This window comes from Pseudophryne corroboree, chromosome 7, assembly GCF_028390025.1.
Source record: "Pseudophryne corroboree isolate aPseCor3 chromosome 7, aPseCor3.hap2, whole genome shotgun sequence".
Lineage (NCBI taxonomy): Eukaryota > Metazoa > Chordata > Amphibia > Anura > Myobatrachidae > Pseudophryne > Pseudophryne corroboree.
In genome coordinates this window covers 21,977,527-21,999,283 of record NC_086450.1, presented here as the reverse complement: position 1 = coordinate 21,999,283, position 21,757 = coordinate 21,977,527, and the positions used below count along the sequence as shown (strand labels likewise).

The window sequence follows — 21,757 nt, the reverse complement described above, 5'->3', positions numbered from 1 at the left end:
ATCTGCAAAGGTTAAACCAGTTCCAGCGCAGATTTAAAAAAACATGTTTGCCATTTGCTCCCCAGCGCTTGCAACAGTAACATCTGCCAGTTACTATAACGTACTACGGTTATGGAATGACATTTGCATAAATACAATCATTAAAATAAAATTGGTTATTTGAGAAGATTCTTTAATTAGTTAGGTTAATTTGCCGTGCCTGTGGTAACCTAGTAACACCTCTTTTCTCTGTTGTTTTATTTCTCTGCTGGAAATTGAATGAAACCCATTGAAGGGAGCACAAGGTGAGCGAGGGATTGCTGGAATTTCTGGCCCTAAAGGAGCTACTGGAGACCCAGGTCGTCTAGGAGAGCCTGGCCTTCCGGGCGCCAGAGTAAGTGACGCTCTGCACAATGCAGATCATTGGAGGAAATCCCAGGGTTACTGTATATTATATGATATTTGTATTGTTAGAGCTTTTTAATCTTATCAGTTTGCAAATTCTGGTAATTAGCAAAATTTGCAATCCTTTGGATCACATGCTGGGGACCGCCCCCATCGCTGCACGCTGACTGGCGCCTCCACCAGTTTAACAAGCAGGAATTGCGAACGCATAGCAATTTCTGCTTGTTAGCAGAAACTGTGGAAGCCTCCTGCCGGCGATCGCTGGGAATTGCGTGTAACATCACGCAGCTGCCGTGATCGCACCACCAACACGCCCCCGTTTGGCCACCTCCGCCCCTGTTCGTGCCCCCCTCCCCTGCCCTGCCTTTACCTGATTGACAAGCAGAGGCGATCGCATTTTTATGCGGACGCATCTTTTTCTCAAAAATTACTGCGATCCAACCTGAATTAGGCCCCATGTTGTTGCAGTTTATGGTTACAATATGTCATGTGGTATTTATATTTTATGTAAACTTTGCCTTCTTATTCATACTGCAGGGTTCATAAGAATGATAGGACAAGGGGGGTCATTCCGAGTTGATTACTAGCTGCATTCGTTCGCTGTGCAGCGATCAGGCAAAAAAATGGCACTTCTGCGCATGCGTATGCGGCGCAATGCGCAGGCGCGTCGTACAATTGCCACAAACGATGTAGTTTCACACAAGGTCTAGCGAAGCTTTTCAGTCGCACTGGTTGCCGCAGAGTGATTGACAGGAAGAGGACGTTTCTGGGTGTCAACTGACCATTTTCAGGGAGTGTTTGAAAAAACGCAGGCATGGCTGGAAAAATGCAGGCATGGCTGAGCGAACGCAGGGCGTGTTTGTGACGTCAAATCAGGAACTGAATAGTCTGAAGTTATCGCAAGCGCTGAGTTAGGTCTGAAGCTGCACAAAATTATTTTGTAGCCGCTCTGCGATCCTTTCGTTCGCACTTCTGCTAAGCTAAAATACACTCCCAGTGGGCGGCGGCATAGCGTTTGCACGGCTGCTAAAAACTGCTAGCGAGCGAACAACTCGAATGACCACCATGGTCTGTTTCAGTGCTGTACTGGGTTTACCACTAAATAGTCCTTATTTCCCAGCATTCTTATGTTTATCCCCCACGGTCATAGATCATTTCAAACCCAGATTAATCATCTTTAGTTGATTCCCCTACAATATGTCTCTCTAAGATGACGTACATTTCTTACTCTCCACTAAATTACATTCACAAAAACAAATATGAACGTAAACCCTAAATCTTTATGGTCACCCAAATCTGCACTCCCAACCAATAGGGTTTAAATAGAATATTCCATTACTCTGCTGTTTAATATAATCCATATTATATTCTTCTGTCAAATAAATGCTCATTAAATGATGTATTGTCCTCTAACATCCTATATAATAAAAGGCTAACGCTGCTTCTCACCTCTATGGGGGGACTTCAAGTGTTTTGCACGCCGGTGGCCGCTAGATGCCGCCTGATGGAACAATCCCAGTGTTGCTCCATTCGGACGCACACAGATGCCGGCGCCGACATTACTGTTACGTTGTTCCGTCATTTTGACGGGCTGGTAACTAGCCATGTAATAGTTGATGTACATTCTACACACATGTAATAAACAGATGCAAAAAGTAACAATTCTGAAGTTCAATATGACAACTAAGGGCCGATTCAGACCTGACCGCTGTGCTGCAAATTACACCGTCCTACCATCAGATTGTCGCTGCCCAGGGGTAGTGAAGATTTGCCCTGTGCAAGTGTGTGATTGCATGTGTACGCTGTTCTGCTGTGTGAGGCTGTATGTGCTGTATACAGTAACTGCTGAGGCTGGACATTATACTGTGTACGCTGTTCTGCTGTGTGAGGCTGTACGTGCTGTATACAGTAACTGCTGAGGTTGGACATTATACCGTGTTACTGTTCTGCTGTGTGAGGCTGTACGTGCTGTATACAGTAACTGCTGAGGCTGGACATTATACTGTGTACGCTGTTCTGCTGTGTGAGGCTGTACGTGCTGTATACAGTAACTGCTGAGGTTGGACATTATACCGTGTTACTGTTCTGCTGTGTGAGGCTGTACGTGCTGTATACAGTAACTGCTGAGGCTGGCCATTATACTATGTTACTGTTCTGCTGTGTGAGGCTGTATGTGCTGTATACAGTAACTGCTGAGGCTGGCCATTATACTATGTTACTGTTCTGCTGTGTGAGGCTGTACGTGCTGTATACAGTAACTGCTGAGGCTGGACATTATACTGTGTTACTGTTCTGCTGTGTGAGGCTGTATGTGCTGTATACAGTAACTGCTGAGGCTGGACATTATACAGTGTTACTGTTCTGCTGTGTGAGGCTGTACGCGCTGTATACAGTAACTGCTGAGGCTGGACATTATACCGTGTTACTGTTCTGCTGTGTGAGGCTGTACGTGCTGTATACAGTAACTGCTGAGGCTGGACATTATACTGTGTTACTGTTCTGCTGTGTGAGGCTGTACGTGCTGTATACAGTAACTGCTGAGGCTGGACATTATACTGTGTACGCTGTTCTGCTGTGTGAGGCTGTACGTACTGTATACAGTAACTGCTGAGGCTGGACATTATACCGTGTTACTGCTCTGCTGTGTGAGGCTGTACGCGCTGTATACAGTAACTGCTGCGGCTGGACATTATACTGTGTTGCTGTTCTGCTGTGTGAGGCTGTACGTGCTGTATACAGTAACTGCTGAGGCTGGCCATTATACTGTGTTACTGTTCTGCTGTGTGAGGCTGTACGTGCTGTATACAGTAACTGCTGAGGCTGGACATTATACTGTGTTACTGTTCTGCTGTGTGAGGCTGTATGTGCTGTATACAGTAACTGCTGAGGCTGGCCATTATACTGTGTTACTGTTCTGCTGTGTGAGGCTGTACGTGCTGTATACAGTAACTGCTGAGGCTGGACATTATACAGTGTTACTGTTCTGCTGTGTGAGGCTGTACGCGCTGTATACAGTAACTGCTGAGGCTGGACATTATACCGTGTTACTGTTCTGCTGTGTGAGGCTGTACGTGCTGTATACAGTAACTGCTGAGGCTGGACATTATACTGTGTTACTGTTCTGCTGTGTGAGGCTGTACGTGCTGTATACAGTAACTGCTGAGGCTGGACATTATACTGTGTACGCTGTTCTGCTGTGTGAGGCTGTACGTGCTGTATACAGTAACTGCTGAGGCTGGACATTATACCGTGTTACTGCTCTGCTGTGTGAGGCTGTACGCGCTGTATACAGTAACTGCTGCGGCTGGACATTATACTGTGTTGCTGTTCTGCTGTGTGAGGCTGTACGTGCTGTATACAGTAACTGCTGAGGCTGGACATTATACTGTGTTACTGTTCTGCTGTGTGAGGCTGTACGTGCTGTATACAGTAACTGCTGAGGCTGGACATTATACTGTGTTACTGTTCTGCTGTGTGAGGCTGTACGTGCTGTATACAGTAACTGCTGAGGCTGGACATTATACTGTGTTACTGTTCTGCTGTGTGAGGCTGTACGTGCTGTATACAGTAACTGCTGAGGCTGGACATTATACTGTGTTACTGTTCTGCTGTGTGAGGCTGTACGTGCTGTATACAGTAACTGCTGAGGCTGGCCATTATACCGTGTTACTGTTCTGCTGTGTGAGGCTGTACGTGCTGTATACAGTAACTGCTGAGGCTGGACATTATACTGTGTTACTGTTCTGCTGTGTGAGGCTGTATGTGCTGTATACAGTAACTGCTGAGGCTGGACATTATACTGTGTTACTGTTCTGCTGTGTGAGGCTGTATGTGCTGTATACAGTAACTGCTGAGGCTAGCCATTATATTGTGTTACTGCTCTGCTGTGTGAGGCTGTACGTGCTGTATACAGTAACTGCTGCGGCTGGACATTATACTGTGTTACTGTTCTGCTGTGTGAGGCTGTACGCGCTGTATACAGTAACTGCTGCGGCTGGACATTATACCGTGTTACTGCTCTGCTGTGTGAGGCTGTACGCACTGTATACAGTAACTGCTGAGGCTGGCCATTATACCGTGTTACTGTTCTGCTGTGTGAGGCTGTACGTGCTGTATACAGTAACTGCTGAGGCTGGACATTATACCGTGTTACTGTTCTGCTGTGTGAGGCTGTACGTGCTGTATACAGTAACTGCTGAGGCTGGACATTATACTGTGTTACTGTTCTGCTGTGTGAGGCTGTACGTGCTGTATACAGTAACTGCTGAGGCTGGACATTATACCGTGTTACTGTTCTGCTGTGTGAGGCTGTACGTGCTGTATACAGTAACTGCTGAGGCTGGACATTATACCGTGTTACTGTTCTGCTGTGTGAGGCTGTACGTGCTGTATACAGTAACTGCTGAGGCTGGACATTATACTGTGTTACTGTTCTGCTGTGTGAGGCTGTACGTGCTGTATACAGTAACTGCTGAGGCTGGACATTATACTGTGTTGCTGTTCTGCTGTGTGAGGCTGTACGTGCTGTATACAGTAACTGCTGAGGCTGGACATTATACTGTGTTACTGTTCTGCTGTGTGAGGCTGTACGTGCTGTATACAGTAACTGCTGAGGCTGGACATTATACTGTGTTACTGTTCTGCTGTGTGAGGCTGTACGCGCTGTATACAGTAACTGCTGAGGCTGGACATTATACTGTGTTACTGTTCTGCTGTGTGAGGCTGTACGTGCTGTATATAGTAACTGCTGTGGCTGGACATTATACTATGTTACTGTTCTGCTGTGTGAGGCTGTACGTGCTGTATACAGTAACTGCTGAGGCTGGACATTATACTGTGTTGCTGTTCTGCTGTGTGAGGCTGTACGTGCTGTATACAGTAACTGCTGAGGCTGGACATTATACTGTGTTACTGCTCTGCTGTGTGAGGCTGTACGTGCTGTATACAGTAACTGCTGAGGCTGGCCATTATACTGTGTTACTGTTCTGCTGTGTGAGGCTGTATGTGCTGTATACAGTAACTGCTGAGGCTGGACATTATACTGTGTTACTGTTCTGCTGTGTGAGGCTGTACGTGCTGTATACAGTAACTGCTGCGGCTGGACATTATACAGTGTTACTGTTCTGCTGTGTGAGGCTGTACGTGCTGTATACAGTAACTGCTGAGGCTGGACATTATACTGTGTTACTGTTCTGCTGTGTGAGGCTGTACGTGCTGTATACAGTAACTGCTGAGGCTGGCCATTATACTGTGTTGCTGTTCTGCTGTGTGAGGCTGTACGTGCTGTATACAGTAACTGCTGAGGCTGGACATTATACTGTGTTACTGTTCTGCTGTGTGAGGCTGTACGTGCTGTATACAGTAACTGCTGAGGCTAGCCATTATATTGTGTTACTGCTCTGCTGTGTGAGGCTGTACGTGCTGTATACAGTAACTGCTGAGGCTGGACATTATACAGTGTTACTGTTCTGCTGTGTGAGGCTGTACGTGCTGTATACAGTAACTGCTGAGGCTGGACATTATACTGTGTTACTGTTCTGCTGTGTGAGGCTGTACGTGCTGTATACAGTAACTGCTGAGGCTGGACATTATACTGTGTTACTGTTCTGCTGTGTGAGGCTGTACGTGCTGTATACAGTAACTGCTGAGGCTGGTCATTATACAGTGTTACTGTTCTGCTGTGTGAGGCTGTACGTGCTGTATACAGTAACTGCTGCGGCTGGACATTATATCGTGTTACTGCTCTGCTGTGTGAGGCTGTACGTGCTGTATACAGTAACTGCTGAGGCTGGACATTATACAGTGTTACTGTTCTGCTGTGTGAGGCTGTACGTGCTGTATACAGTAACTGCTGAGGCTGGACATTATACTGTGTTACTGCTCTGCTGTGTGAGGCTGTACGTGCTGTATACAGTAACTGCTGAGGCTGGACATTATACTGTGTTGCTGTTCTGCTGTGTGAGGCTGTACGTGCTGTATACGGTAACTGCTGAGGCTGGACATTATACTATGTTACTGCTCTGCTGTGTGAGGCTGTACGCGCTGTATACAGTAACTGCTGAGGCTGGACATTATACTGTGTTGCTGTTCTGCTGTGTGAGGGTGTACGTGCTGTATACAGTAACTGCTGCGGCTGGACATTATGCTGTGTTACTGTTCTGCTGTGTGAGGCTGTATGTGCTGTATACAGTAACTGCTGAGGCTGGACATTATACCGTGTTACTGTTCTGCTGTGTGAGGCTGTACGTGCTGTATACAGTAACTGCTGAGGCTGGACATTATACTGTGTTACTGTTCTGCTGTGTGAGGCTGTACGTGCTGTATACAGTAACTGCTGAGGCTGGACATTATACTGTGTTACTGTTCTGCTGTGTGAGGCTGTACGCGCTGTATACAGTAACTGCTGAGGCTGGACATTATACTGTGTTGCTGTTCTGCTGTGTGAGGCTGTACGTGCTGTATACAGTAACTGCTGCGGCTGGACATTATACTATGTTACTGTTCTGCTGTGTGAGGCTGTACGTGCTGTATACAGTAACTGCTGAGGCTGGACATTATGCTGTGTTACTGTTCTGCTGTGTGAGGCTGTACGTGCTGTATACAGTAACTCCTGAGGCTGGACATTATACTGTGTTGCTGTTCTGCTGTGTGAGGCTGTACGTGCTGTATACAGTAACTGCTGAGGCTGGACATTATACTGTGTTACTGTTCTGCTGTGTGAGGCTGTACGTGCTGTATACAGTAACTGCTGAGGCTGGACATTATACTGTGTTACTGTTCTGCTGTGTGAGGCTGTACGTGCTGTATACAGTAACTGCTGAGGCTGGACATTATACCGTGTTACTGTTCTGCTGTGTGAGGCTGTATGTGCTGTATACAGTAACTGCTGCGGCTGGACATTATGCTGTGTTACTGTTCTGCTGTGTGAGGCTGTACGTGCTGTATACAGTAACTGCTGAGGCTGGACATTATACTATGTTACTGTTCTGCTGTGTGAGGCTGTACGCGCTGTATACAGTAACTGCTGAGGCTGGACATTATATCGTGTTACTGCTCTGCTGTGTGAGGCTGTACGTGCTGTATACAGTAACTGCTGAGGCTGGACATTATACTGTGTTGCTGTTCTGCTGTGTGAGGCTGTACGCGCTGTATACAGTAACTGCTGAGGCTGGACATTATACCGTGTTGCTGTTCTGCTGTGTGAGGCTGTACGTGCTGTATACAGTAACTGCTGAGGCTGGCCATTATACTGTGTTACTGTTCTGCTGTGTGAGGCTGTACGTGCTGTATACAGTAACTGCTGCGGCTGGACATTATGCTGTGTTACTGTTCTGCTGTGTGAGGCTGTACGTGCTGTATACAGTAACTGCTGAGGCTGGACATTATACAGTGTTACTGTTCTGCTGTGTGAGGCTGTACGTGCTGTATACAGTAACTGCTGAGGCTGGACATTATACTGTGTTGCTGTTCTGCTGTGTGAGGCTGTACGCGCTGTATACAGTAACTGCTGAGGCTGGCCATTATACAGTGTTACTGTTCTGCTGTGTGAGGCTGTACGTGCTGTATACAGTAACTGCTGAGGCTGGCCATTATACAGTGTTACTGTTCTGCTGTGTGAGGCTGTACGTGCTGTATACAGTAACTGCTGCGGCTGGCCATTATACTGTGTTGCTGTTCTGCTGTGTGAGGCTGTACGTGCTGTATACAGTAACTGCTGAGGCTGGACATTATACTGTGTTACTGTTCTGCTGTGTGAGGCTGTACGTGCTGTATACAGTAACTGCTGAGGCTGGCCATTATACTGTGTTACTGTTCTGCTGTGTGAGGCTGTACGTGCTGTATACAGTAACTGCTGAGGCTGGACATTATACTGTGTTACTGCTCTGCTGTGTGAGGCTGTACGTGCTGTATACAGTAACTGCTGAGGCTGGCCATTATACTGTGTTGCTGTTCTGCTGTGTGAGGCTGTACGTGCTGTATACAGTAACTGCTGAGGCTGGACATTATACCGTGTTGCTGTTCTGCTGTGTGAGGCTGTACGTGCTGTATACAGTAACTGCTGCGGCTGGACATTATGCTGTGTTACTGTTCTGCTGTGTGAGGCTGTACGTGCTGTATACAGTAACTGCTGAGGCTGGACATTATACTGTGTTACTGTTCTGCTGTGTGAGGCTGTATGTGCTGTATACAGTAACTGCTGAGGCTGGACATTATACTGTGTTACTGTTCTGCTGTGTGAGGCTGTACGTGCTGTATACAGTAACTTCTGAGGCTGGACATTATACTGTGTTACTGTTCTGCTGTGTGAGGCTGTACGTGCTGTATACAGTAACTGCTGAGGCTGGCCATTATACTGTGTTGCTGTTCTGCTGTGTGAGGCTGTACGTGCTGTATACAGTAACTGCTGAGGCTGGACATTATACTGTGTTACTGTTCTGCTGTGTGAGGCTGTACACGCTGTATACAGTAACTGCTGAGGCTAGCCATTATATCGTGTTACTGCTCTGCTGTGTGAGGCTGTACGTGCTGTATACAGTAACTGCTGAGGCTGGACATTATACTGTGTTACTGTTCTGCTGTGTGAGGCTGTACGTGCTGTATACAGTAACTGCTGAGGCTGGACATTATACTGTGTTACTGTTCTGCTGTGTGAGGCTGTACGTGCTGTATACAGTAACTGCTGCGGCTGGACATTATACTATGTTACTGTTCTGCTGTGTGAGGCTGTACGTGCTGTATACAGTAACTGCTGAGGCTGGACATTATACTGTGTTGCTGTTCTGCTGTGTGAGGCTGTACGTGCTGTATACAGTAACTGCTGAGGCTGGACATTATACCGTGTTACTGTTCTGCTGTGTGAGGCTGTACGTGCTGTATACAGTAACTGCTGAGGCTGGCCATTATACTATGTTACTGTTCTGCTGTGTGAGGCTGTACGCGCTGTATACAGTAACTGCTGAGGCTGGACATTATACTGTGTACGCTGTTCTGCTGTGTGAGGCTGTACGTGCTGTATACAGTAACTGCTGAGGCTGGACATTATACTGTGTTACTGTTCTGCTGTGTGAGGCTGTACGTGCTGTATACAGTAACTGCTGAGGCTGGACATTATACTGTGTTACTGTTCTGCTGTGTGAGGCTGTACGTGCTGTATACAGTAACTGCTGAGGCTGGACATTATACTGTGTTGCTGTTCTGCTGTGTGAGGCTGTACGTGCTGTATACAGTAACTGCTGAGGCTGGACATTATACTGTGTTACTGTTCTGCTGTGTGAGGCTGTACGTGCTGTATACAGTAACTGCTGAGGCTGGACATTATACTGTGTTGCTGTTCTGCTGTGTGAGGCTGTATGTGCTGTATACAGTAACTGCTGTGGCTGGCCATTATACTGTGTTACTGTTCTGCTGTGTGAGGCTGTACGTGCTGTATACAGTAACTGCTGCGGCTGGACATTATACTGTGTTACTGTTCTGCTGTGTGAGGCTGTACGTGCTGTATACAGTAACTGCTGAGGCTGGACATTATACTGTGTTACTGCTCTGCTGTGTGAGGCTGTACGTGCTGTATACAGTAACTGCTGAGGCTGGACATTATGCTGTGTTACTGTTCTGCTGTGTGAGGCTGTACGTGCTGTATACAGTAACTGCTGAGGCTGGACATTATACAGTGTTACTGTTCTGCTGTGTGAGGCTGTACGTGCTGTATACAGTAACTGCTGAGGCTGGACATTATACTGTGTTGCTGTTCTGCTGTGTGAGGCTGTACGTGCTGTATACAGTAACTGCTGAGGCTGGACATTATACTGTGTTGCTGTTCTGCTGTGTGAGGCTGTACGTGCTGTATACAGTAACTGCTGAGGCTGGACATTATACTGTGTTACTGTTCTGCTGTGTGATGCTGTACGTGCTGTATATAGTAACTGCTGCGGCTGGACATTATACTGTGTTACTGTTCTGCTGTGTGAGGCTGTACGCGCTGTATACAGTAACTGCTGAGGCTGGACATTATACTGTGTTACTGTTCTGCTGTGTGAGGCTGTACGTGCTGTATATAGTAACTGCTGAGGCTGGACATTATACTGTGTACGCTGTTCTGCTGTGTGAGGCTGTACGTGCTGTATACAGTAACTGCTGCGGCTGGACATTATACCGTGTTACTGTTCTGCTGTGTGAGGCTGTACGCGCTGTATACAGTAACTGCTGCGGCTGGCCATTATACTATGTTACTGTTCTGCTGTGTGAGGCTGTACGTGCTGTATACAGTAACTGCTGAGGCTGGACATTATACTGTGTTACTGTTCTGCTGTGTGAGGCTGTACGTGCTGTATACAGTAACTGCTGCGGTTGGACATTATACTGTGTACGCTGTTCTGCTGTGTGAGGCTGTACGTGCTGTATACAGTAACTGCTGAGGCTGGACATTATACTGTGTTACTGTTCTGCTGTGTGAGGCTGTACGTGCTGTATACAGTAACTGCTGAGGCTGGACATTATACTGTGTTACTGTTCTGCTGTGTGATGCTGTACGCGCTGTATACAGTAACTGCTGAGGCTGGACATTATACTGTGTACGCTGTTCTGCTGTGTGAGGCTGTACGTGCTGTATACAGTAACTGCTGCGGCTGGCCATTATACTATGTTACTGTTCTGCTGTGTGAGGCTGTACGTGCTGTATACAGTAACTGCTGAGGCTGGACATTATACTGTGTTACTGCTCTGCTGTGTGAGGCTGTACGTGCTGTATACAGTAACTGCTGAGGCTGGACATTATACTGTGTACGCTGTTCTGCTGTGTGAGGCTGTACGTGCTGTATACAGTAACTGCTGAGGCTGGTCATTATACTGTGTTGCTGCTCTGCTGTGTGAGGCTGTACATGCTGTATACAGTAACTGCTGAGGCTGGACATTATACTGTGTTGCTGTTCTGCTGTGTGAGGCTGTACGTGCTGTATACAGTAACTGCTGAGGCTGGACATTATACTGTGTTACTGTTCTGCTGTGTGAGGCTGTACGTGCTGTATACAGTAACTGCTGCGGCTGGACATTATACTGTGTTACTGTTCTGCTGTGTGAGGCTGTACGTGCTGTATACAGTAACTGCTGAGGCTGGACATTATACCGTGTTACTGTTCTGCTGTGTGAGGCTGTACGTGCTGTATACAGTAACTGCTGAGGCTGGACATTATACTGTGTTACTGTTCTGCTGTGTGAGGCTGTACGCGCTGTATACAGTAACTGCTGAGGCTGGACATTATACAGTGTTACTGTTCTGCTGTGTGAGGCTGTACGTGCTGTATACAGTAACTGCTGAGGCTGGACATTATACAGTGTTACTGTTCTGCTGTGTGAGGCTGTACGTGCTGTATACAGTAACTGCTGAGGCTGGACATTATACCGTGTTGCTGTTCTGCTGTGTGAGGCTGTACGTGCTGTATACAGTAACTGCTGAGGCTGGACATTATACTGTGTTACTGTTCTGCTGTGTGAGGCTGTATGTGCTGTATACAGTAACTGCTGAGGCTGGACATTATACTGTGTTACTGTTCTGCTGTGTGAGGCTGTACGTGCTGTATACAGTAACTGCTGAGGCTGGACATTATACCGTGTTGCTGTTCTGCTGTGTGAGGCTGTACGTGCTGTATACGGTAACTGCTGCGGCTGGACATTATATCGTGTTACTGCTCTGCTGTGTGAGGCTGTATGTGCTGTATACAGTAACTGCTGAGGCTGGACATTATATCGTGTTACTGCTCTGCTGTGTGAGGCTGTATGTGCTGTATACAGTAACTGCTGAGGCTGGACATTATACTGTGTTACTGTTCTGCTGTGTGAGGCTGTACGTGCTGTATACAGTAACTGCTGAGGCTGGACATTATACCGTGTTACTGTTCTGCTGTGTGAGGCTGTACGTGCTGTATACAGTAACTGCTGAGGCTGGACATTATACTATGTTACTGTTCTGCTGTGTGAGGCTGTACGCGCTGTATACAGTAACTGCTGAGGCTGGACATTATACTATGTTACTGTTCTGCTGTGTGAGGCTGTACGCGCTGTATACAGTAACTGCTGAGGCTGGACATTATACTGTGTTACTGTTCTGCTGTGTGAGGCTGTACGTGCTGCATACAGTAACTGCTGAGGCTGGACATTATACTGTGTTACTGTTCTGCTGTGTGAGGCTGTACGTGCTGTATACAGTAACTGCTGAGGCTGGACATTATACTGTGTTACTGTTCTGCTGTGTGAGGCTGTACGTGCTGTATACAGTAACTGCTGAGGCTGGTCATTATACTGTGTTGCTGTTCTGCTGTGTGAGGCTGTACGTGCTGTATACAGTAACTGCTGAGGCTGGCCATTATACCGTGTTACTGTTCTGCTGTGTGAGGCTGTACGTGCTGTATACAGTAACTGCTGAGGCTGGACATTATACAGTGTTACTGTTCTGCTGTGTGAGGCTGTACGTGCTGTATACAGTAACTGCTGAGGCTGGCCATTATACTGTGTTACTGTTCTGCTGTGTGAGGCTGTACGTGCTGTATACAGTAACTGCTGAGGCTGGACATTATATCGTGTTACTGTTCTGCTGTGTGAGGCTGTACGTGCTGTATACAGTAACTGCTGAGGCTGGCCATTATACTGTGTTACTGTTCTGCTGTGTGAGGCTGTACGTGCTGTATACAGTAACTGCTGCGGCTGGACATTATACTGTGTTGCTGTTCTGCTGTGTGAGGCTGTACGTGCTGTATACAGTAACTGCTGAGGCTGGACATTATACCGTGTTACTGTTCTGCTGTGTGAGGCTGTACGCGCTGTATACAGTAACTGCTGAGGCTGGACATTATACTGTGTACGCTGTTCTGCTGTGTGAGGCTGTACGTGCTGTATACAGTAACTGCTGCGGCTGGACATTATACTATGTTACTGTTCTGCTGTGTGAGGCTGTACGTGCTGTATACAGTAACTGCTGCGGCTGGACATTATACCGTGTTACTGTTCTGCTGTGTGAGGCTGTACGCGCTGTATACAGTAACTGCTGAGGCTGGACATTATACTGTGTTGCTGTTCTGCTGTGTGAGGCTGTACGTGCTGTATACAGTAACTGCTGAGGCTGGACATTATACTGTGTTACTGTTCTGCTGTGTGAGGCTGTACGTGCTGTATACAGTAACTGCTGAGGCTGGACATTATACTGTGTTACTGTTCTGCTGTGTGAGGCTGTACGTGCTGTATACAGTAACTGCTGAGGCTGGACATTATACCGTGTTACTGTTCTGCTGTGTGAGGCTGTACGCGCTGTATACAGTAACTGCTGAGGCTGGACATTATACTGTGTTGCTGTTCTGCTGTGTGAGGCTGTACGTGCTGTATACAGTAACTGCTGAGGCTGGACATTATACTGTGTTACTGTTCTGCTGTGTGAGGCTGTACGTGCTGTATACAGTAACTGCTGAGGCTGGACATTATACTGTGTTACTGTTCTGCTGTGTGAGGCTGTACGTGCTGTATACAGTAACTGCTGAGGCTGGACATTATACCGTGTTACTGTTCTGCTGTGTGAGGCTGTACGCGCTGTATACAGTAACTGCTGAGGCTGGCCATTATACTGTGTTACTGTTCTGCTGTGTGAGGCTGTACGTGCTGTATACAGTAACTGCTGAGGCTGGACATTATACAGTGTTACTGTTCTGCTGTGTGAGGCTGTACGCGCTGTATACAGTAACTGCTGAGGCTGGACATTATACTGTGTACGCTGTTCTGCTGTGTGAGGCTGTACGTGCTGTATACAGTAACTGCTGCGGCTGGCCATTATACTATGTTACTGTTCTGCTGTGTGAGGCTGTACGTGCTGTATACAGTAACTGCTGAGGCTGGACATTATACCGTGTTACTGTTCTGCTGTGTGAGGCTGTACGCGCTGTATACAGTAACTGCTGAGGCTGGACATTATACTGTGTACGCTGTTCTGCTGTGTGAGGCTGTACGTGCTGTATACAGTAACTGCTGCGGCTGGCCATTATACTATGTTACTGTTCTGCTGTGTGAGGCTGTACGTGCTGTATACAGTAACTGCTGAGGCTGGACATTATACCGTGTTACTGTTCTGCTGTGTGAGGCTGTACGTGCTGTATACAGTAACTGCTGCGGCTGGACATTATACCGTGTTACTGTTCTGCCCGCATTACAGAATATCACATCTAGATCATAATTTCCCTCTAGAGCGTTGAAGTCTTTCTCTCTGTGATAATGAGAAACATCCACTATTGTTGCAGCTCCATTTCTGCAATGTATTCCCAGCGGGAGCCGTGCTCTCCAGATTGTAAATCCAGGACATAAAGGCACATTACTAGTGTATAATTGTATATCCTTCGTTATTCCCAGGGTTTGACTGGAAATCCTGGAGTACAAGGCCCAGAAGGGAAGCCGGGACCAGTGGTAAGTAACGTTTTGTAATACAATATTAGATAATACAATATAAAGATCTGTCGATTAACCTCTGCATTCACAAAATAATAAATCAGTATTTATACCGCACTTTCTCGGAAGGTCCTGAATGGCGGTGAGTGCGGTATTACCTTCCTAATCCGCAGTGTGTAGAGCATAGACCGCTCGTTGTGTTGGGTGGTTTCTTCCTAACACTTCTCTAAATTATCCAACTCCTTGAGACAGCAATCACAGAAACCTGCATATAAGAAAATCACCCCGTTCCCACACGATCTATTAATCCCATCACCGCACATTTAGTCCTCAGATTACATGTTTTTATGGAAAAAATGCAATAACTTTGAATCACTGACAATCTATACATGAATCCTTCTTCACCCCGGAAGTTATAAGTTATTAATTTGTGCACAATATTTTTTTGGTCAGTCCCATCATTAAGTAATCAGACCACAATGTTTTGTAATGTGGTCTGTAAGTGAATCCTGAAGCCTTACTGGTAGTGTGCACTTTAGAAATCAATCTTTCTGTGGCCCAAATGTAATAGCCTGCGAGCTGCTGCCATCGGTACATTTTAGCTACTAATATTAAAGTGGCAATAACTTAATAGGTAGAGCCTGGTTGGTTTTGCCTTATAAATTGTTGCCATTTTAAATCTAATGGCTAAATCACCAAAATTCACTGGTGTTTGCAACCCACAGGCTGTTACATTTGTACCTATATTTCTGTACATCACCCCATGTAACAAGTTATGGTAGAGATGTGGAGTTCGGTTCTCGAATTTTGTGGATCTGAACTTAACAAAAACTCATTCCAGATCTTCCACGCGGTTTTGGATTGCAAAAATGACATGATTTTAGCTGTTTTTGTTAATGATTGTAATATTTTATTTTTTATTTTTTAATGATTTCTAACCAAACCAAAAACCGAATCTCTACCATAACATTTGAGGGTCATTTTGCCAAATCTAAAACCAAAAACACAATGATGAATTAGAACCAAGACCAAAACGTGAGGGTCGTGCATCTCTGGTTCTTGGACCCCCCTGCTCCCATTTTCCGCTGTGTGTTTGTCTCTGAAAACAGGAAGACTTGGTTCATCCTGCCCAGCGCAACAGAGCAGGGCAAGAGGAGGCCTACAATAGGCCAATAACTGGGAAAGGAGACATACAGTACATGGGTCTGGATTTCATTACAGTCTCTGTTCTGATGGTACACAGATGTACACTTCACTCCAACACAATAAACTTGTAACAAGCACTCTGCTGGTTTCTCTTTAAAAACATGTTCTTCTTCCTTCTCTACACTATGAGAACATTGTAATAAAACATTTAAAGATGCACAGAAGTGACGCACTCATCCCCGAAGTAACGCACTCATCCCCGAAGTGACGCACTCATCCCCGAAGTGATGCACTCATCCCCGAAGTGACTCACTCATCCCTGAAGTGATGCACTCCTCCCCGAAGTGACTCACTCATCCCCGAAGTGATGCACTCATCCCCGAAGTGATGCACTCATCCCCGAAGTGACTCACTCATCCCCGAAGTGACGCACTCATCCCCGAAGTGATGCACTCATCCCCGAAGTGACTCACTCATCCCCGAAGTGACGCACTCATCCCCGAAGTGACTCACTCATCCCCGAAGTGACGCACTCATCCCCGAAGTGACGCACTCATCCCCGAAGTGACGCACTCATCCCCGAAGTGACGCACTCATCCCCGAAGTGACTCACTCATCCCCGAAGTGATGCAATCATCCCCGAAGTGACACACTCATCTAGAAGTGACACACTTATCCAGAAGTAACGCACTCATCCCCAAAGTGACGCATTCATCCCCGAAGTGACACACTCATCCCCGAAGTGATGCACTCATCCCCGAAGTGACACACTCACCCCCGAAGTGACACACTCATCCCTGAAGTGACGCACTCATCCCCGAAGTGACGCACTTATCCCCGAAGTGATGCACTCATCCCCGAAGTGACGCACTCATCCCCGAAGTGACGCACTCATCCCCGAAGTGACGCACTTATCCCCGAAGTGATGCACTCATCCCCGAAGTGACGCACTTATCCCCGAATTGATGCACTCATCTAGAAGGGACGCATTCATCCAAAGCTGCTGTGTTTAAAATAAAAATAGAAGAAAACGATTACCTATCAGTATTGTTTTTCTACTTAAATACATTTGGGATGTGACTCATTTTTACTACAGAATAAGATGAACAAATTGCACTTTGGTCTGTCAGTGACCTAAACCTTTTTTCTCTATCGTCCTAGTGGATGCTGGGGACTCCGTAAGGACCATGGGGAATAGACGGGCTCCGCAGGAGACATGGGCACTTTAAGAAAGAATTAAGATTCTGGTGTGCTCTGGCTCCTCCCTCTATGTCCCTCCTCCAGACCTTAGTTTGAATCTGTGCCCTGACGAGCTGGGTGCTGTTCAGTGAGCTCTCCTGAGCTTGCTGTAAGAAAGTATTTTGTTAGGTTTTTTATTTTCAGGGAGCTCTGCTGGCAACAGACTCCCTGCATCGTGGGACTGAGGGGAGAGAAGCAGCCCTACTCTCTGAAGATAGGTCCTGCTTCTTAGGCTACTGGACACCATTAGCTCCAGAGGGATCGTACACAGGATCTCACCCTCGTCGTCCGATCCCAGAGCCGCGCCGCCGTCCCCCTCGCAGAGCCGGAAGACAGAAGCCGGGTGAGCATAAGAAGCAAGAAGACTTCGAAATCGGCGGCAGAAGACTCCAGTCTTCACTGAGGTAGCACACAGCACTGCAGCTGTGCGCCATTGCTCCCACACACCCCTCACATACTCCGGTCACTGTAAGGGTGCAGGGCGCAGGGGGGGGCGCCCTGGGCAGCAATTGGGACCTCTTTGGCAAAAGTTTAGCATATATACAGTTGGGCACTGTATATATGTATGAGCCCCCACCAAGTAAATGTATTTTTAAGCGGGACAGAAGCCCGCCGTCGAGGGGGCGGGGCTTCTTCCTCAGCACTCACCAGCGCCATGTTTTTTCTCCACAGCACCGCTGAGAGGAAGCTCCCCAGCCTCTCCCCTGCAGATACAGGGTAGAAGAGGGTAAAAATAGAGGAGGGGGGGGGGGGGGGGGCACATAATTAGGCGCAAAAATCAATATAAACAGCAGCTACTGGGTTAACATTAAGTTACTGTGTTATTCCTGGGTTAATAGCGCTGGGGTGTGTGCTGGCATACTCTCTCTCTGTCTCTCCAAAGGGCCTTGTGGGGGAATTGTCTTCAGATGAGCATTCCCTGAGTGTGTGGTGTGTCGGTACGTGTGTGTCGACATGTCTGAGGTAAAAGGCTCCCCTAAGGAGGAGATGGAGCAAATGTGTGTGTGAGGGGTGTCTCTGTCGACAACGCCGACACCTGTTTGGATATGTGTAATTAAGTGCTAAGGAAAATTTATTGCACAAAAGATTAGAGAACAGACAGGGAATCTACCCATATCTGTCCCTATGTCGCAGAGACCTTCAGAGTCTCTCAATGCTCACTATCCAAAATAATAGACACTGATATCGACACAGGGTCTGACTCCAGTGTCGACTACGATAATGCAAAGTTACAGCCAAAAGGGCAGAAAAGTATTCAATATATGATTATTGTAATAAAAAATGTTTTGCATATCACTGATGATTCATCTGTCCCTGACACAAGGGTACACATGTTTAAGAGGAAGAAAGCTGAGGTAAATTTCCCTCCTCTCATGAGGAAAAAGAGCGGGAATCTCCAGACAAGAGACTGCAGTTTCCCACAAAGAATTCTCAGGGAGTATCCTTTCCCTACTAGGGCCAGGATACGATGGGAATCTTCCCCTAGGGTGTCACGTTTGCCCAAAAATGTAGCCCTGACTTAACAGCTATCCTCAGGGATCCTGCAGATAGCGTGCACATTCTGGTACACTACTCAGACCGGCGATTGTGTCGGCATGGGTTTATAGCGCTGTAGCAGCGTGGACAGGTACCTTATCAGCAGAGATTGCGACCCTAGTATGTATATATATATATATGTATATATATATAGATATATATATTAAAGATGCTGTCTTAAGATATGTATATATATATTAAACATGCCCAAAGAGACATTAGTCTACTGGGTTCTAGAGTCAACGCTATGTCGATTTCTGCTTGACGTGTCCTGTAGAATATGCAATAGACAGGTGATGCCGACTTAAGAGGCATATGGAAGGCTGAGGATTGTGTGGAGAAGGGATCTCGGACCTGGTCTCCACAGCTATAGCTGGTAATTCTGATCTTTTGCCTTATATTCCTGCACAGCCTAGGAAAGCACGACATTATCAAATGCAGCCTTTCGAACACAAAGAAACAAGAAAGTCCGAGGTGCGTCCTTTCTTGCCAGAGGCAGGGGCAGAGGAAAGAAGCTGCTCAACACAGCTAGTTCCCAGGAACAGAAGTCCTCCCCGGCCTCTACAAAATCCACCGCATGTCGCTGGGGCTCCACAGGCGGAGCTAGGCCCGGTGGGGGCACGTCTTCGTAATTTCAGCCACAAGTGGGTTCACTCCCTGTTGGATCCCTGGGCAATAGATATTGTGTCTCAGGGATACAAGCTGGACTTTGAGGGGATGCCCCCTCACCGACGGCCCTGCCGGCTTCCCCCCACGAGAGGGAAATAGTGTTAACTGCAATTCACAAATTGTATCTTCAACAGGGGGTGGTCAAGGTTCCCCTCCTTCAATAAGGAGGGGGTTATTATTCGACCATGTTGTAGTCCCAAAACCGGACGGTTCGGTCAGACCCATATTGAATTTAAAATCCCTGAACATATACCTGAAAAGGTTCAAGTTCAAGATGGAATCGCTAAGAGCGGTCATCGCAAGCCTGAATGCATACCTTCATGTCCCCATCTATCCACCTCATCAGGCGTACCTCAGATTTGCGGTACAGGATTGTCATTACCAATTTCAGACGTTGCCGTTTGGTCTCTCCACGGCCCCGAGAATCTTCACCAAGGTAATGGCGGAAATGATGGTGCTCCTGCGGAAGCAAGGTGTCACAATTATCCCGTACTTGGACGATCTCCTCATAAAAGCGAGATCAAGAGAGCAGTTGCTGAACAGCGTATCACTTTCTCTGGAAGTGTAACGGCAACACGGCCTAGGCATGATCCTAGACACAGACCAGAAAAGGGTTTATCTCCTGATAGAGAGTGCTCAGGAGCTCATGACACTGGTCAGGAATCTATTAAAACCAAAACAGGTGTCAGTGCATCACTGCACTCGAGTCCTGGGAAGGATGGTGGCATAATACGAGGCCATTCCCTTCGGCAGGTTCCATGCGAGGACCTTCTTACTGGACAAGTGGTCCGGATCACATCTTCAGATGCATCGGTTAATCACCCTGTACCCCAGGGCCAGGGTGTCACTCCTGTGGTGGCTGCAGAGTTCTCACCTTCTAGAGGGACGCAGATTCGGAATTCAGGACTGGGTCCTGGTGACCACGGACGCTAGCCTCCGAGGGTGGGGAGCAGTCACACAGGGAAGAAATTTCCAAGGTCTGTGGTCAAGTCAAGAGACTTGCCTTCACATCAACATCCTGGAACTAAGGGCCGTATACAACGCCCTACGTCAAGCGGAGCACTTGCTTCGCGACCAACCGGTTCTGATTCAGTCAGACAACATCACCGCAGTGGCTCAGGTGAACCGCCAAGGCGGCACAAGGAGCAGAGTGGCGATGGCAGAAGCCACCAGAATTCTTCGCTGGGCGGAGAATCACGTAAGCGCTCTGTCAGCAGTGTTCATCCCGGGAGTGGACAACTGGGAAGCAGACTTCCTCAGTAGACACGACCTCCACCCGGGAGAGTGGGGACTTCATCAGGATGTCTTCACACAGATCACATATCGGTGGGAACTGCTACAGGTGGACATGATGGCATCCCGCCTCAACAAAAAACTACAGAGGTATTGCGCCAGGTCAAGAGACCCTCAAGCAATAGCGGTAGACGCCCTGGTGACACCATGGGTGTTCCAGTCGGTCTATGTATTTCCTCCTCTTCCTCTCATTCCCAAGGTGCTGAGGATAATAAGAAAAGGAGGAGTGAGAACAATCCTCATTGTTCCAGATTGGCCACGAAGGACCTGGTATCCAGATCTGCAAGAAATGCTCACAGAGGACCCGTGGCCTCTTCCTCTAAGACAGGACCTGTTGCAACAGGGGCCCTGTCTGTTCCAAGTCTTACCGCGGCTGCGTTTGACGGCATGGCGGTTGAACGCCGGATCCTAGCAGAAAAGGGCATTCCGGACGAGGTCATACCTACGCTGATAAAGGCTAGGAAGGACGTGACAGCAAAACATTATCACCGTATATGGCGAAAATATGTTTCTTGGTGTGAGGCCAGGAATGCTCCTACAGAGGAATTCCAGCTGGGCCGTTTCCTTCACTTCCTACAGTCAGGAGTGAATTTGGGCCTAAAATTGGGCTCCATTAAGGTCCAGATTTCGGCCCTATCCATTTTCTTTCAAAAAGAGTTGGCTTCTCTACCAGAAGTTCAGACGTTTGTAAAGGGAGTGCTGCATATTCAGCCTCCTTTTGTGCCTCCAGTGGCACCTTGGGATCTTAACGTGGTGTTAAGTTTCCTGAAATCACACTGGTTTGAACCACTTAAAACAGTGGAGTTAAAATATCTCACGTGGAAGGTGGTCATGCTATTAGCCTTGGCTTCGGCTAGGCGTGTGTCAGAATTAGCGGCTTTGTCACATAAAAGCCCCTATCTGATTTTCCATATGGATAGAGCAGAATTGCGGACCCGTCCACAGTTTCTGCCAAAAGTGGTGTCATCTTTTCATATGAACCAACCTATTGTGGTGCCTGTGGCTACTCGTGACTTGGAGGATTCCGAGTTACTGGATGTGGTCAAGGCTTTGAAGGTTTATGTAGCCAGAACGG

At 47.3% G+C, this 21,757-nt stretch overlaps 1 protein-coding gene across 2 annotated transcripts in view; it reads left to right on the top strand.

Annotated features, from left to right (window-relative positions):
• COL5A2 (collagen type V alpha 2 chain) overlaps positions 1–21,757 on the top strand; it is a 266,184-nt gene that overhangs the window by 206,461 nt on the left and 37,966 nt on the right. For both annotated transcript variants that reach the window (XM_063932735.1, XM_063932734.1), the window contains exons 25-26: positions 275–373; positions 14,764–14,817. In XM_063932735.1, coding sequence (XP_063788805.1) covers positions 275–373; positions 14,764–14,817 — 153 coding nt within the window. The remainder of the gene's footprint in view (positions 1–274; positions 374–14,763; positions 14,818–21,757) is intronic.